At 44.1% G+C, this 17,787-nt stretch overlaps 2 protein-coding genes across 2 annotated transcripts; both read right to left on the bottom strand.

Moving 5' to 3' along the window:
- Positions 1-513: 513 nt before the first annotated feature.
- LOC308290561 (glucose-6-phosphate 1-dehydrogenase-like) lies at positions 514-16,627 on the bottom strand. The gene is made up of 12 exons (XM_080732464.1): positions 16,464-16,627; positions 15,539-15,576; positions 15,268-15,376; positions 14,218-14,432; positions 12,342-12,500; positions 11,768-11,893; positions 11,563-11,656; positions 5,606-5,792; positions 4,620-4,855; positions 2,137-2,213; positions 1,973-2,065; positions 514-842 (listed from the first exon to the last, which is right to left on the bottom strand). Exons 1-12 carry the CDS (start codon positions 16,578-16,580, stop codon positions 752-754), a joined length of 1,542 nt encoding a protein of 513 aa, XP_080588590.1. The 5' UTR covers positions 16,581-16,627; the 3' UTR covers positions 514-751.
- On the bottom strand, positions 2,831-4,365 carry LOC308291214 (kelch domain-containing protein 3-like). Its single transcript, XM_080733174.1, has one exon. It carries the CDS (start codon positions 4,031-4,033, stop codon positions 2,939-2,941), a length of 1,095 nt encoding a protein of 364 aa, XP_080589300.1. The 5' UTR covers positions 4,034-4,365; the 3' UTR covers positions 2,831-2,938.
- Positions 16,628-17,787: the final 1,160 nt, after the last annotated feature.

The following is a 17,787-nucleotide window of genomic DNA, read 5'->3' as shown; positions in this document are numbered from 1 at the left end:
TTGTGTGCCATGTCATGCACCAATAATAGCAGCTCTACAAGCTCACAACTCATCACATTGCGACACATTGTGAGCTTGTAGAGATGATATTTTCAGTGCGTGACACAGGCATTCGACTAAAGACTAAATGTACACATATACCGTAAGTTTATAATGTATTATACAGCATGCTGTACACAGTAAAAATCATTTTAACTGCCCTTAAGGGTCCATTTATTTATTTATTTTAGATTTATTTTTGGGCTTTTAATCTCTTTATTGATAGTGGAGTGTAGTCAGAGAGGAAATGGGGAGAGAGAGATGAGGAGTGACACGCAGCAAAGGCCGTCGGACTCGAACCTGCGACACGCTGTCCGGCTACTTTGGAGCCGATGTGCCCCGACCGCTAGGCCAGTGGTCTGGCACTCATTGTTTGACTTACGCTGGTTAGGACTCAACTCAAATGTATATTGTACAGCCCTTAAGCAGTGACATCCACACAGCAGTGAGCATAAAGTACAGGCACCATATGAATGAACTGCAAACTGTCATTTATTCAGCCATGCTATTTCACACACGAAAACACAAAAGTAATTGCAATGATTTTACATTTCCAGAATCATACTTTGTGGCTTAATCTTCTGGCAAAAAGCAGTGAGGTTTCTTTCCATGCAGTGTGGGGAAAAAAGCAGCAGTGAAGGATTGAAGTGAATATCATTCACTGTAAGTTGTAAACAAGCCTACACTCTGGTTACGTGTGTGTGTGTAATAATCATGCAGTGTGGGGCTTCACCCACTTGTATCTTCCTTCATAGCGGAATCCCACCCTCCTCACAAGGTCATCTGCTTCATTAGGACCACGACTGGTGACAGGACAGAGAAAACAGGATACATATTTTATATGTCACAGTGTTTTTGAGGTAGCAGTGAGATTGGGACCGGAGCGCTCGTTTTGTAGTTCACCTTATGGGCAGATTTTAGCCCATCGTAGCTCACGCATGGTCGTAGAGACCTAGCCCCAGCCGCCATGTTCCCGTGTTTACATGTGTTCGGGCAGAGCGACTTATTTAGCCCCCTACAACTACACCATCATTCAGATTTCACAAAGTGATTAATGAAGTCTCACTCCTGTCTAAATACGGTACGGCATTCTATAATTACCCGTATCCTCCGTGTTCTTAAATAAGAAGCCTTTTTATCCGATCGCATTCTGTTTTCCCATGTATTTCCTGGCGTTCCCCATGCGCACCAACCCCACTGAGATAAACAGACAGTGATTGGATAAAAAGGCTTCTTATTAAAGAAAACTGAGGATACGAAAATAGCAGATCTAAAGGTCCCAAGTCGCGATTCAAACCGCTGTGAGCTTGCAGATTGGCTATTTGCCCGACACAGTTGTAGGCGATTAATCAATTTAATTGATTATATAAAAGCAATAATGTGTTTTCACATTCATTCCTTGATATATTTATTTATACATAAAAATTCATTATCAAAAAACACGTGTCTAGATTATTCACATAATCAAAAAATGATTGAAGAATCGATTGAATAATAGCACAAATAATCAATAATTGCAGCCTTAACATACTTTATAAATCAATTGCTACGATTGCTTTGATTCTGTGTTTCAACAGATAAGGTGCTGACACATTGCATGCGTTGAGTGGCTACACATCAAAACCTGTTGACCCATCTCTCAGAGCTTGGTTCTATTTTGGGGTGTCGCACAGACCATCAACGCAGACAGGTACCCTCTTTTTGAGCGGTGGTAAACCGCTCCATAGAGTGGCTGTGCGTGTGTCTGTAGCCTTTTTCCTCAGCGTTTTGCCATAGAAAAACGTGTGTGTGTAGCATAGCCTGTACATCCTAGACTCAAATCCTAGTCTGAAGACGTTATGCAAGCACGACCACCGCTCACTTCACATTGGGTGTGATTTTATTTCTTGAAGCACGACAGTGACAGTGTGTCTTCGCCTTAAGCAATACCTACCCTCCATATATGTAGGGGATGGGACGTATCTTCTCTTCCTCCATTTGATGAAGGAGAGGGGTGAAAATTCTCCAGGCCTCCCGCAGCTCATCACTGGGACAGAGGAGGAGTCAGTAGTTTAGTGGGAAAATGTTGCATGATGACAAAATACAAAGATCACTTACCTGCGAACAAAGTGCATCTGATTGCCACAGAAGACATCCAGTATCAGTCTCTCGTATGCATCTGGGAGCTTCACATCCTGGGGAATGTGACATCAGACCCACTGTTATTTGCATCTGCCCTTACATAAAAGCAGATACAACCCATATTACAACTCAAAGGCAAAAAGCAGAAACATACTACTTTTTGGGCATTTTAAAGAACAAATGTTATGACTCCTTAGTATTTAGATTTCATATACTGTACAGTAAAGAAAAACACCTGCACACTGGATAGCTGCTCTAAGATTTAGAGAGGTTTCAAATCCGACCTGATGCACTTTACTGCATGTCACCCCCCTTTTCCTGTCTCTCTGTTCACTGTATCTATCTGAAATAAAGCATTAAATGCCCCAAAAAATAAAACAAAACAAAACATGAAAAGAAAGTGTTAAATAAAACATAAACGTCTCTTGGAGAGGGTTCACTGAGTTCGTATTGTTGTTCTTGTATATATCATGTGATTTAAACTCAAACCAAAAATTAAATATTCAAAAAAACAACAAAGTCATTCTTATTCCCCATTCCAAGTAATTTCCTTTACAAATATCTGCTTTCTGTAGTTCTCCCATGACTGTCTGTTCTTTTCTCAAAGCATCCCTTTACTTCAGAATGAATTCATGAAGATTAAATGGGTGTAGAGGTTTGTGTTCTTAGAGATCTTCTTTGCAGTCATGTCTAGCCGTGGGGCATTTCATTTGGTACTAGAGTTCGCCATTCTCCTGTATAATTCTGCATAGTTCCTGGTTCCTTTTAGTGGGCCTTGTCATTCATTCTGTTCTTTCATGACGGTCAGTTCCCACCTGATGCTGTTTGGGAGTCCCGACTGCTCCAGACCGTACTGCATAACTGCAAGCTTGCAAAACGTCTTCAGACTAGGACTTAAGTCTAAGATGTACAGATCATCTGTCGTGTATCTATATCCTCCGAAGAGGACGATACGATCTCCCACCATGCAACAGCACATATTAGTCATCCTACACGGGCCTTTCCCCTTGGGCTGAAGCTTCTTCCAGGAATATGTCTCTGGATTAAATTTCCATAGATCATTAAAGGTCCGGACCAGATGAAAGTTATGGCCACCAAATACGTACAATTCTCCATTGAAGAAAAAGGCTGAATGACACGCCCGTCTTTCTGGAAGTAGCTGTGCAGAAGGCACACATTCCAGCCAGCTGTTGGTCTCTATGTCAAACACGCTCATGTCATTGTGGTGGTCAGTATAAGTCCTTTTGCCCCCATATACAAACATCTTTGTCCCAATGAAGGTGGCAGAGTGACATGATGAAGCAGGTGCTGGCCTTCCTCTTGCGTCAATTAAAGACCAGACCATTGTAGTGGTGTCCAGCTTGTAGATGTCATCTCTGTCATTGTGTCCATTTGGTACACTTGGCCTGTTGAATCCTCCAAAGATGTACATGCACTTCCCCAGGACACAGGCTGAGTGCTCGCGCCTCATCTGTGGAGCAGTCCCAGACACCTTGGGCCTGAACCACCTGTGGGTGTCGACGTTAAATGCATAAAGCATGTTGCAGTTGTCCCCCCTGACAGTAGACTGGTTGTCATGCTCCTCTATCTCAAAATTCACCATTCCCCCCCAGAGGTAGATTATATCGTCTATCAGCACAGCTGAGTGGCTCATGCACATGGAGGGAACCTCAAGGGAAGGCTTTCCATTTCTAGTCGTCCACGGCTGCAACTTCATCCACCGCAAAGACACTGTGTTGAAGACATGCACATCAATCTGTTCCCTGCTGGAGTTACAGTAACCTCCAAAGGAGTAGACCTTGTGCCCCACTGCCACAGCAGCATGGTTGAACCTCTGTGGTCCTCCTTTCACATGCACCATCCATAAGAACATCGCAGAAAACTATGGCCCTACAAAATAATGAAGTTGTTTTGTGCATACTTCTTATATCGATACAGCAACACAAGCATCACGTGAAGCTTGGCCAGTCCATGAAGCCCAGGGGGTGGGTTGGGCCAATCAGGGAAGCCAATGCCTGCTGCAGTGGCTTTTGTACTACTGTATCTTTATTGTGAAGTTTTCCCATGAAATGGAGGTTTGTGTCTCTGCCAATCATAGTCTAAGTCAAGGGTTCTCAAACATTTTTAGGCCGTGACCCCCAAAATTAAACATAATTGGGGACCCCCACCCTAACAAGCACTTGGAATTGTAGGTATAACATTTAATGTGACTCGGTTCCACAGATAAATATTGTAAAAATAGCTGATCTACATGCTCACAACGCCTCACAGCGCGAGGCGTTGTGAGCATGTATATCTGCTTTGGCCAGTTTGGTATTAAAGCGGTCTTGAAAGTCCTTAAATTGCCACTTTAGAAATGTGCAGATACCATGAGGACCATGAAGAGTCCTATAATGTTCACCAGATATAAAATGCAGAGCAGAATGATAAAGTGTATCATGCACATGAGCCTGGGGTACCTTGTATCTGCTGCGGTATGTCAGGTCCAGCTCTGTCTCCTCTGGGCTGAAGAAGACCCCAGGTTTCTTGGTCATCATCTTCAGGTAGATGGCCTCGTCAGGCTGCACTCGGACCACCAACTCGTTCCTCTGACAGTGCAAGTCAAAAATGTCCCCCGGTACGTCTGTGAACTGGAGACGCACTTCAGCCTTACGTTCATTCAGAGCCTTTCCACAGCGCAGGATGAAAGGAACACCTGAAGAACACATTAATGGACAGATGGACGTGCAGAGAATGTTAGAGAAGCAGGGGCTTAAATGTCTAAAAGGGTCTTTTGTTGACACAAGGAGGCTGTGACACAACTGCGACGTGTTGTGAGCTTGGAGGTCGGCTATTTTCGGTGCTTGATACCACACTGAACTAAGCATTATGAAGTGAATACTGGAGATGTGGCGTAACGGCATGGATTTCTACACAGAGAGGGAAATTCTTTCGGCATAAGATGCTGCATTCAAGTTCAGGAGAGTTTGGACAAGGCAATTAGCCAGTAGCTATGCCCCTCCCCTAAAAGCTTTTGTCCAATGCTAGCTTCAACCGGCAGCTTGCCAAGGCTGTTGCCAAGGCAAACCTTGGCAAGCAGGAAGTCATTCTGAGCTAGCATTGGACAAAAGCTTTTTGGGAGGGGCATAGCTACTGGCTAATTCTCTTCAATGCTGCCTTCAGGTATGGCATGGAAAGAGGGCATTTGCATTTCTTTCACCATAGTAAATGCTGCATTCATGGTCTGGAGAGGGCACTTTTTACAGACGGGTAAAAGGGCAGGGGTTCAAGCCCCCTTTGGACAGATAGATTGTTGGTGGGACAAAAAAGACAGAGGGGGGAAGGACGCAAAATACAGGAGCAGTCACAAAACAAGCCAAACATTACGTCTAGTAAAGTAAGCATTGAATATTAACTTCTGTACAGTATATTGAAAGAGAAAAAAATGATGGATGCCTGCCCATACCGTCCCATCTCTCATTCTGCACGTAGAGCACCGTTGTAGCAAATGTGGGTGTACAGGAGTCTTTGGCGACAGTGGGGTCGTCAAGGTAACCAACCTTGGCCTCACCCTCTCCATGTGGGTCCCCCACATACTGACCCAACACAACATCTGACAGCACAACTGGAGCGATGCACTTCAACACCTTCACCTACAGCACACAACAGCACAGAACAGCAGAAAGACAGAACCAACGTGCAGGTTATGGGTCAACAACATGTAAAAAAAAAATGATAATGAACAAACAACATAAACAAATGGAGCCTCATAAGTCTCTCCTCTCTCTCGCTTTCCCATCTTTAGCCTAGTTGTGCAGCTGTTTAGAATTTATCTTTGAGGCATGAAATGTTGCAAACCTCCATATCTACTTTGCACTCTTGTGTACTTTAATATCCTTGTGCAGGGTCACAGCCTGTCGCTGTCCATCGGTGCTGAACCATTCACCAATCGATGCATGACTACTAGAGTGATGTCCTTGATTTGCTACAGTAACAGTAGGACTATGGACTGGAGCCATACATATAGGTTATTATTTTGTCATAGTTCACAATTATGATGAAAGATGTCTGTGAGGATGGGGCACCCTGATCTGGTTTGGTTTGAATGACTATATGGAGAAATGATTCTGGACAGAGAATTGGTTCAGAGAATGTATTTAAACAAAATCTCCTAAGCAAGGAGGTTGTGAAAGTGTGTCTGCATTCTGCTTTCAGATTCACTCATGCACACAATCACAAAGGATAAGTAGGAAAAGGTTCCTGTTGAGGGCAACCAACCAAGTGGTCTATTATGGTTCGAATCTGGCACTGAACATGCACGATTGCACGTCTCTGTGGCGTGTAAAGTACATGCGCTCCCGACCTGTTTTCTATTAGTCTAGGAGCGTGCACAATGCTTTCATAAATGTTGATGATAATGGGGCTTACATAACTTGATGGGAATCACCAAGTGACTGAATCAGATTGCAATGGTGCTACAACAGGAGTATGTGTACTAAAGGAAAGGTGTCTGCTAACTTACTAAATAGTAAATTGATTGAAATTTTTACATAGAGAGTGGGAGGGAGTGAAAGAGGGGCAGAGTTCATGTCGGAGGTATTAGAGGTAGAAGATGGTTGTCGTTGAGGTAGATTCATCCCTATGCATCCTTAAGCACCATGGACAGTGACACAAAATGGGTCACAACATTGGGGATGGTGTTTTCCTCTGGTGTTTCAGTCCGAGTGTATCAAAGGGTGCGTTCGGAAATGCGCACCGGGTGGCGAGTATTCCTACCGTAGGAGACGGGGTTACATTAATTAGAAGGCGCAGCTTGTGATTGGCTGGAGCGGAGGTCTGGAGCGCTCGGCTGTGGTCACTTGGACTGCGCGGGCGTTTATCGTGGGCTTGCCCAGGCCTTACGGCCTGGGCATAAATATAACGATTGCATTCACCACGGCTTCGTAACTCGCGCGCCGCTCCGCCGGCCGTGCGGCCCTGGCCGTGCGGCCCTGACCAAGGTCCGCTGGCCTTCGCGCCGCTTGCAATGTCGTGGACAATAACTGTGACATCTAACCATAAAACGAGCGCTCTACCACACCCGGTGCGCATTTACGAACGCACCCTTTGATACACTCTGACTGAATCACCAGCAGAAAACACTCTCTCCACAAAATTGACTAGGCCTACACACTTGATCTTGAATCTTAACTTTTGATTGACTGCTGATAAATACATAACGAACACTAGAAGCAGTGCTCTTCCGAGCACAGGTCTCCACCAGGCCGTGTGTCCTGGTGGTGTTACTGTATAATAGGCCAATGTAAAAAGGGTGGCATATGTTCTTCACCATAGATCTTTCATGGAAATCGGACGCTGCATGCATGATTTGAAGCATTGTGTTCCAAAAATGTGTTTTGCTAAAGTCTACCTGCTGGTGGCGCTATAACAGGCCAATGTGAAATGTCACGGTAATCGCAAGCTGCGTTGATGATTTGAAGCATTTTTTTCAAAAACTGAGCAATCCTGCAAACTTTGGAAGCTAATATTAGCCAATCAGGATGGAATATGAAATATCAGACGGATCGGACTTGATCACATGACTATAGAGATACTGTGTACCGATTTGCGTGATTTTTGGATAAAATCTCAAGGAGTAATATCCAAAAATGTGTTTTACATAAGTCGGCCCAAAGGTGGCGCTATAAAAGGCTGATGTGAAAAATGCAGGGCAAAGGTTTATCCTTAGACTCTAGGGAGTGCGCTTACAAAGTTTGAAACTGAACGGTGGAGTTATAGGTAAAACCACAAATTGGCCTGTTATAGCGCCACCATGAGGCTGATTTAAAAAAAAATAAGTGGCATTTCTTCCTCGGCCTAGTGGGAACGTGTGTGCGCGATTTCATGATAATTGCACTTTGCGTTTGGGATTTGAGGCATTTTGTTCAAAACGTCTCAATCCTACAAACTTTGGAAGCCAATCTTAGCCAATCAGGATGGAATATGCAAAATCGGACAGATCTGTGTCGATCACATGACTGTCGAGATACTGCCTACCGATTTGTAGGATTTTTGGACAAAATCTGTAAGAGTAGTGCACAGAAATGTGTTTTGCGAACATCGGCCACTAGGTGGCGCTAGAAAAGGCCCATTTGAAAGATTTAGGGCAGAGGTTCTAGATTGGCATCCAGGGAATGTGTGTGCTCACTTTGGCAGCGACCGGGCCAACGGCGACTGAGATTAGCTGCACACAAACTGCAAGGACACACGGACACACGGACGGACGGACGCACGGACGGACGAAGGGGAAAACATACTCTCCCCCAAGCCTTCGGCTGGTGGAGACAACAAGGAATAAACAGTGAGAAATCAGTTTATAATTACTGTACGTGCAGTGCAGGATCTTTTGAGACCAAGGGCATTGTGTGTTGTGCACATGTTGTATTTCAAACAAGCCCACCAGAACATAACACATACTGCTTAATAATAAAACATCTGTCTCATTTACACAGTGCAAGTCAAGGCCAATTTCTTCTTTACAAACTCACCAGACTATTCTCCCTCTTTTTGCACTGGCAGATCCGTCTAGTTTCCAGGCTATTGTGTTGCAGCTAATCGACAATAAAGAATACACTGTTTGAAACAATTTCAGTGCTTCTGTAATAAATACTGTATGTTCTTTTTCGGGTTGGGTAAAATGGGTTATTAAGGAATATTTTTTCGGGTCAGGTGCACGTGTACGCCTCTCAAAGTTAAATGAACAACACAGAGGATTTTACTGTGTAAAATGCACAAGAAATCAGATGGCTTTAGAACATCAATGTTGAGTCCTTTGGAATGACCTCCGTCAAAAATGATGACTCATTAGAAACCTTCAACCAGCACCTATTCTCATTGTCTTGCAACCTGCGATAATCTACTGTACTGTACTGTATATGTCACAGTGTTTTTGAGACCCAGTGAGATTGAGACCAGGAGTGCTCGTTTTCTATTGACCATGATGGATGCGCAACTTCTCAGGCGACCTTGATCCACGTGAGACACCAACGAGTGAGCGGTAGCGAGCGAGTCGCCATGTTGAGCGTTACGAAGGTCGCATGTAAAAACAGAATAGTAAAAAATGTTGCGGGGACTGCTTCTGCGACCGACTGCCACTCAAAGGGACTAGCTGCACTAGAAAACGAGTGCTCCTAGTCTCAATCTCACTGGGTCTCAAAAACACTGTAACCTATTAACCTCAACCCTTTTGCTGCGTCAACATTTCCACAATTATTTTGTATTTCTTTAACCGTGCTGATTTGCACTGAACGTTTTTTTCTTATCTTTCTATTGTTATGTTCTCCAAATATTTGCTTGTAAAGTGTGATAATGCACTTTAAACTAGAAGCAGTGCTCTTCCGAGCACAGGTCTCCACCAGGCCGTGCGTACTGGTGGTGTTACTGTATAATAGGCCAATGTAAAAAGGGTGGCATATGTTCCTCACCTTAGATCTTTCATGGCAATCGGACGCTGCATGCATGATTTGAAGCATTGTGTTCCAAAAATGTGTTTTGCTAAAGTCTACCTAATGGTGGCGCTATAACAGGCCAATGTGAAAAAGGTAGCATTTGTTCCTTGACCTAGTGGGAATATGTGTGGCAAATTTCACGGTAATCGCAAGCTGCGTTGATGATTTGAGGCATTTTGTTCAAAAGCGGAGCAATCCTGCAAAATTTGGAAGCTAATATTAGCCAATCAGGATGGAATATGAAATATCAGACTGATCAGACTTGATCACATGACTATAGAGATACTGTGTACCGATTTGCGTGATTTTTGCATAAAATCTCAAGGAGTAATATCCAAAAATGTGTTTTACATATGTCGGCCCAAAGGTGGCGCTATAAAAGGCTGATGTGAAAAATGCAGGGCAAAGGTTTATCCTTATAGCCTCTAGGGAGTGCGCTTACAAAGTTTGAAACTGATCGGTGGAGTTATAGGTAAAACCACAAATCGGCCTGTTATAGCGCCACCATGAGGCTGATTTAAAAAAAAATAAGTGGCATTTCTTCCTCGGCCTAGTGGGAACGTGTGTGCGCGATTTCATGATAATTGCACTTTGCGTTTGTGATTTGAGGCATTTTGTTCAAAACGGCTCAATCCTACAAACTTTGGAAGCCAATCTTAGCCAATCAGGATGCAATATGCAAAATCGGACAGATCTGTGTCGATCACATGACTGTCGAGATACTGCCTACCGATTTGTAGGATTTTTGGACAAAATCTGTAAGAGTAGTGCACAGAAATGTGTTTTGCGAACATCGGCCACTAGGTGGCGCTAGAAAAGGCCCATTTGAAAAATGTAGGGCAGAGGTTCTAGATTGGCATCCAGGGAATGTGTGTGCTCACTTTGGCAGCAACCGGGCCAACGGCGACTGAGATTAGGTGCTCACAAACTGCGAGGACACACGGACGGACGCACGGACGGACGGACGCACGCACAGACGGACGGACACACGGACGGAGGGGAAAACATACTCTCCCTCCGCCTTCGGCTGGCAATAAATGTAACTTTAACTGGAACAGAAGACTGGTGACTTATAATTACAATAATAACAGTGTTGACCAATGACCATGTAAGCAGCTGTAAAGCTGTTAAGCAGATGTGTGTGTGCATGCATGCGTGCGCGCGCGCGTGTGTGTGTGTGTGTGTGTGTGCGTGCGTGCATGTGGCATACATTCCTGCAGGTGCATGGAATTATGACATGATTCTCAAGTGTGTGTGTGTGTGTGTGTGTGTGTGTGTGTGTGTGTGTGTGTGTGTGTGTGTGTGTGTGTGTGTGTGTGTGTGTGTGCTGAGTGCACAAGGGTGGGATATCAACCCTGGCTAGATAAAGGGAGGGGCTAATGTTACACAAATAGCACAGTAACACTATAAAAGGAACTGTACTTTGTACCTTCCATATTGTGGGTGTTCTTTCCACTTCACGTTTCCCTGTGTATGGAATGTAGCCTGGGTACCAGCCTGCTACGCTACGTTCAGTGGATTGGTTTTGTGACTTCGCTTCTCAGTCTGGCAAGCCTCTATTTGACTCGTATTTCCGAAAGTCACCTGTTTCGTAGGCGACATTGTTGCTGATTGGATGTTGGTCCAAAGAATCAGAGTAGGGTTAGGGAGCTACTGTACGTCATCAGCCAGCCAATACACACTGGTGTATTTGTCCCGCCTCGTACCACAGACCAATCAGAAGCCGCGCCCGCGAGTGGTTTCCACTCGTTTTCTGTGTCCCGCCTCCCTAGGAGATAGGAACCTGGCCAGACTGAGAAGCGAAGTGACAAAACCAATCCACTGAACGTAGCGTAACATAGCCTGACCCAGGCTTGAATGTGCTATAGAAGTGAAGTTTGACTTGCCTTGACATGACTGCGCACTAAACACAGTGTGTTCTGCAGCACAGGCCTACCTTCTCATCCCTCACATCATCAGAGCCAGTGGAAGTTGGCTTCTCCATGGCAACCAACGAGAGCATCTGGAGGAGATGGTTCTGCATGACGTCACTAATTCAAGTAATAAAAACAGAAGAATAAGACTTGGAAAACGTCTACAGTAAGAGGGGAGCATATTTCTACGTTTATGCATTAACGGAGATGCGGTGGGCACTCTCTCACCGAATGATGCCAAAGTCATCGAAGTACCCGCCACGGCCCTGAGCGCCAAACGGCTCCTTGAATGTTAGCACTACACAGGCCACATTGTTCCTGTTCCATATAGGACCAAAGATACGGTTTCCGAACCTGGCAAGGAGAGGACAAAATACAACAATGAATGCCAGGAAACATAAAGAGAGTACAGAGGGAAGAGGAGGGCAATGTTCTTTATTTAGCATCTAAAAAAAAATCTATCTCGTAACTTTAGGGCCTATGGACGACTGAATGAACACTATAAGCAAGTCTGAGTATAAAACACTTTCTATGTTGGATTTGGGGACCACCAGGAGTCCAAATGGATCCTCACAGGTTTGTAACTCTAGTGTACAAATGCAAACAATGGAACTGTACAGGTTCATTTGGTTCCATTTGTACACTCTACTGCCTGAGGATTTTACAGTGTAGATGGTGGTCCCAGAGATAAAAACAAAACACTGTATCAAATCGGGGTCCATGGCTTAAAACTGAAATTAAAAAGATTGAGAACCAGTGGTATAAGCACCAGGGATGACCTTAAGCACTGATTATCCATTACCTGAGCACCATGAGATTCTGGACCATCTCCTTGCCCAGGTAGTGGTCTATGCGGTAGATCTGGTCTTCTGAGAACAGGGTAGACAGATGGGCTGACAGTTGGTGGGAGCTTTCGAGGTCGCGGCCAAAGGGCTTCTCCACAATCACTCTGGTCCAGCCTCTGATTTTTAGAGATAAAGTAAATTAGAGCCACGTTCTCAAGCAACATACACTTAAGGATGGATGGGCAATATATGACATCAATTCAATCTCACAATTACTTCAAACTTTAGCCTCCATTACGATTGATGAAAAATTATTTAAAAAAAGAAAATAGTGAAAATAGCTGCTCTACACGCTGAGGACGACCTGTTAGGTTGAAACCATTGTCAAAGAAAAGGGAAAACAGCGCCCTCTCTGTAGTACTACATCTGTTCTTGAGAGATTAGACGTTGCTCTGTCCGTGGAGAGAGAAATAAAACGTGAAAAGGACATTTATTTTGTACTGGCTCTTCTCCCGCTTTCACTTCTTATTATAAAAATCGCACCCGTGCGAAGTGAGCGGTGCAAACTAATTCCTGCGCGAATCAGTGTTGATAGGCATGCATGGCAATATTGTTTTTGTTGTGTATGATGTCAGTCTAGAGGTCTGCTCAGACTATATAAGTCTTTATCGTCATTTCTCATCAGTTAGTTGACCAAGCTACGGATTGTAACTTGTAAGAGTGTCGTAGTGTAATGATAAGTGACCTTATTTACCTCCAGAGAGGCCTCCAGAGAGGCGAGAAGAGGCCAGAAGATGAATATTTTAGTTTTTCAAAGTCTGTTCATTTGTATTTTAAACTTGTATTAGCTGCCTATCATTTATAACCTGTAAGATTTTCCACAGTCTGTCTAAAAGTGTGGTTATTTTATCGCTTATAAGTGATATTCATCTAATACAATTTTGAAATTCAAGGTTAGCACCGCTCAATAATTTTTTATGACGTATTTTACGCGGCCTAAACGCGTTATGACGTATTTTACGCGACCTAAACGCGTTCTAAATCAGGGTTAACCAATCGGGTGCCTCTGTGACTATGACATCATGGACAGATCAACAGAATCGAAGTGTTTCATTGGTCTAGCGAACTCATGTCATCATCATTTGTGACATCATAGTTTTGGTAAAAAAGCGGTCTATAGGAGCGGATAGCACCGCTCAAAAAAGAAGAAAATATATATATATATATACACACCCAGTAAGACGCCTAAGGGCGACAATGTCTTAGCCATCTGGCCAGCGATGTACTGTATTTCGGACCAGTTACCCATATATGGAGATTGGAGACCCATGGTACCCATATATGGAGATCCATGTACTGTATGGAGATATGCTCTGAGACCCCAAACATGCTTACTCAGTTATTCATTATGTGAAAGTCCTATATGACGTCTATGACATCTGACATCATACATACGATCCCTGTTATGCCCATATATGGAGATCCCTGTCTGTAGAACCAGCCACACAGATATGGGCTGTCTTGGCAATATACTGTATGGATTCTAGTGTGGTATGTGGCCGATGTAGCCTCCGTGGCATTCCCATATGAAGTCCTGTTAGATATGGGCCTAATATTGATGACATCAGGGATCTCCATATATATGGGCATAAAATGGATTATGTTAGTGTGGTTCCCCTGACATCACAGTTTAGTCAGAGTGTCAAACTGAGCGTACACGGACGGAGACAAGATGTGCTGTTTCTCATACTAAACTGCGACCTTCGGTCGCAATAAAAACTGCTTCTCGATTAACCTACATGAGCAAGATTAAGACGATTATTGGTTCTAAATATAGGTTTTGCAGCCTTACACTTAATTTCATTAAATGTAATGTAATGTACAGACACTGACTGAGTCATGCAGTGGGCTTTGAGGTTTGAGCTGATGTCGTGGTAGACACTGGGAGGCAGAGCCAGGTAGAAGAGTCGGTTGGCAGCAGCACCCCTTGGCAGGGACGACAGGTGAGCATTAAGCCGAGAGAATGACTCGCCATCATCATATCTGCCTCTTACGTAGGAGTTCTTACTAAAGAAGTCTGAAAGAGACTCACTTTCTTCACCGGTAACCTGTGAGAGAAAGGGACAGATCCAAGTACAGTAAGTACCACATGAACAAAAGGACTCCCATTTAGCAAAAGTGACTGGCTTTGTTTGATTGATTGAATACTTTATTAACAGTTAAAGAAATAATAATAATAAATACAAAAAAAGGCACTGCCCCCATATTGCGAAATGGCTTAAAAATCTCTGTCACTGCATTAGTGACTCCAACAGGTTGGTCAAGGTGCCTATTCAGCAGGAGACCTTTTTCATGTCAAGGTCCTTTATTTATTGGGCATTTGAGTCACATACCACCATTATTTTGTTGTCGATTTTGTCCACAATTCCATGGTACCATAGGAGAGATAACAGCCAAACGTTGATCAAAATAAGAATTCTTCTACATTCTCTAATTGAGGAGACTTCTTGTAAATTAAGTAATGCAAATGTAACAATAATACCCTTACGGTTCTATTTGGTTTCATTTTACGCTCTCAAGAGTTAAAGATCTATAAGGGTCCATTTGGTTACCAACACTCCATCATTTAGCTGTGGACCAACTGGAACCCCCTCAGGGACCACTGGTGGTCCCCGGACCACTGGTTGAAAAACCACTGATATGAGTGATGGTGTGCTCCTCCTTGTGGTCAGGTGCAAAGAGGAGACACACTTGCCTACAGCCTCCTACATGACCAACGGGGTCAGCTATGTACTTTTAGTTCACTCTTTTTTTCCCTCTTCGCCAAATCTCTTCACCGGAAATAGACAGTGTACAAGTTGACAATGCATCGTGTTTTGAGCTTACAGATCAGTTTTTTGTCAAAATGTTCCCCCCAGGGTTCAAGTGGTTAAGGAACATTACCTTCATATGAGGCAGACATGCTGTCTTGATGTCCTCCACTGTCAGGTTGGAGCGTGCAAAACCCACAAAGTAGGTCTCTTCTGGAAGCAGGCCATCTCTGAACAACCACCTATAGAGCAAATACACATTGACATTCATTCAAAAGCAATGAAGCAAAACACCGGGCGAAGGTCAACCTGTAACGCACGATGGCTACAGAAGAACACAAGAGAACAACATGTTACTTTTGTCTTGTCATTCAATATAATATAAAAGGTAACTCTCTTCTTACCATAATGTGGGGTAGATCTTCTTCTTTGCAAGGTCTCCCTGCGTGATCGATAAGAAAAGCAAAAAGATACATGCTCATCAACCACTCCAGATAGTGGTGCAGGCTGTCATGCGTGGTAGGAGCAGAGTCCAAAAAGTTAGTGAAAATGAGTGGTCGCAGTGACTTGTGACTCACAGGAGATTGAGTAAATGTCTACATGTTTCAACACAGTGAACACACCTACTGTACATGATTCTGCAACTTCTGAGAAGTACCGGTAATGTCATTTTATATAAATTAATAGCAATTGGTTTGCAGATTAACAGGGTAAAAGTAAAATGCAAGAAGGGGGCATGATTTAAGAATCATGAAGTGAAAAATGAAAACTACATAATTAGGAATTTGTGACCTGGGATTTGTGATTGGATTATGGCCAAGAACAGTGTGTCAAAAATGTCTGGCTGCCCTCAAATTATCACTCTCTTTCATCGCTGGACAAAGGAATGGGCAGATGCAGCACATTTCAGTCAACATGCACTCACTGGAGGTTACCACACTGAAATATTCTCCATTGAATTGCCCCCCTTTGTGGCTTTGTGCAAACTCTATAACCCGTTTCTCCCGTCCTGTCCCCTTGTCACAAGGTTGACACTGTTTAGCCCTCTGTTTGGAATGTAGAGCAGATGGAAAATAGGATGGAGGCACTCAACTCCTATGGGGCCGAGAACGCCAATTCAAACAAATAAAACAGTTTCCATAAGAAAAATATGTAACAAACAGCTAGATTATGTATTAGGCCTATAGGATAATTCCCATGAGCTCCAGCTAACACGCATTATGAGGCAGGAACTACGTCAAGCAATCATACTGCATATTTTAAAAATACACAGAGAAACAGACATAGTTCACACGGCCATAATCCTTGAAGTTGAAAGGGTGTACTCACAGAGGCTCCCAGTATGATGAAGATGTGTGTGTTTGAGTGACTGGATGGTTCATCTCCATAGAGCTCCAACCGCAGCTGTCCAAACACCTCAGAGCGAGTCAAAGCCTCCACACTCATCTTCTTCTGGTTGTGTTGTATCACTCTCTCCCCAGGCGGCTCTCCTTTCCCCAGTGGTCAAACTACTAAATACAAAGTATGTGGAATTCTCAACTGTCATCATTGCATTGCAGTGGAAAAAAAAGAACCCAGTGAGCCATTGCTGCCACCTATTGTTGTAAAGAAATAATGTCTTGGCATCACTCAACACTTCACTTTCTGAAAGCTTTGTTCTATGCTGGGTGTGTAGAAACAGGGTTCTCTCCAGCCCCCACCATGACCTGCAGTGGTTGCGACCGTCAGGTCGCAGTTACTATCAAAACCTCCACCAGCTGTCAGTCAGTCTGTCTGTCTGTCTGTCAGTCACACGTCACACTTTTGCCCTTCTCATATCTCCGCCACCGTTGCCCCGATCCATGCCAAAATTTGCACACACACTCCTTGCCTGCCAAACCACTACCTCAGAGCTCCAGGAACCCCCTGGCGCCGCCGCCAAAAAGTGCAGAAATGACCAAATGACCAGCCCAACGGGGCTGCTCGCGGGGAATTCCCGGGGACCGACTCCTCGTGCTCCAGAACGGATTCAAATGTGGTCGCCCCCTAGTGGAGGACCCCCGCCACATAAAATGCCGTAACTCAGGCTAGGAGCGACCAGGAGAGACGGGGCTGGTACCCACGCGTCCGCCTCGGCGGCGCGGATACAGCAGTGCGTACAGCCTAGCGGCAGACCCTCACCACTGCAGCCCGCTAAAAAGGCCGTAACATGTGACCTGACGGTCGCTTATCTCCCGACTAGGGAGTCTTACTGGTATTAACTTAAGAGTGTTAAGGGACAACAACGCACGATAATTCACATTCCATCAGACCTGGTTTGACAACTCCAGAGAGGATTGTTCACCACACAATTCATTTCAGTTATGGGGCTGAAATGTCATGAAGGAATGGCTTCCACCACCACACCACTCCTTTGATAAACATACTGTACATTGTGCTGGAAAGGCAAATATTAACTAGTCCCACTGAGATAGTGTGCTGGGGCTTATTATTGTGTGAACAGCTCTTATCAGCAAATACGCTTTTGTATGTATCATAACTCAAGGTTATGAAGTTAGGGACATTTTATGTTACTACAAGTGGCCGTTGCAGGCAAGTGGACATCAAGTGAGCTTTACACATTCTACAGTACTCTGTCGCATCAGCAGGCCCGCAATCTTGTTTGTATTGGTAT

The sequence above is a fragment of the Nannobrachium achirus genome, assembly GCF_963921795.1.
Source record: "Nannobrachium achirus genome assembly, chromosome: 9".
NCBI classification, from domain to species: Eukaryota; Metazoa; Chordata; class Actinopteri; order Myctophiformes; family Myctophidae; genus Nannobrachium; species Nannobrachium achirus.
The sequence above is the reverse complement of the archived record's forward strand: the minus strand, read 5'-3'. Positions and strand labels throughout refer to the sequence as shown.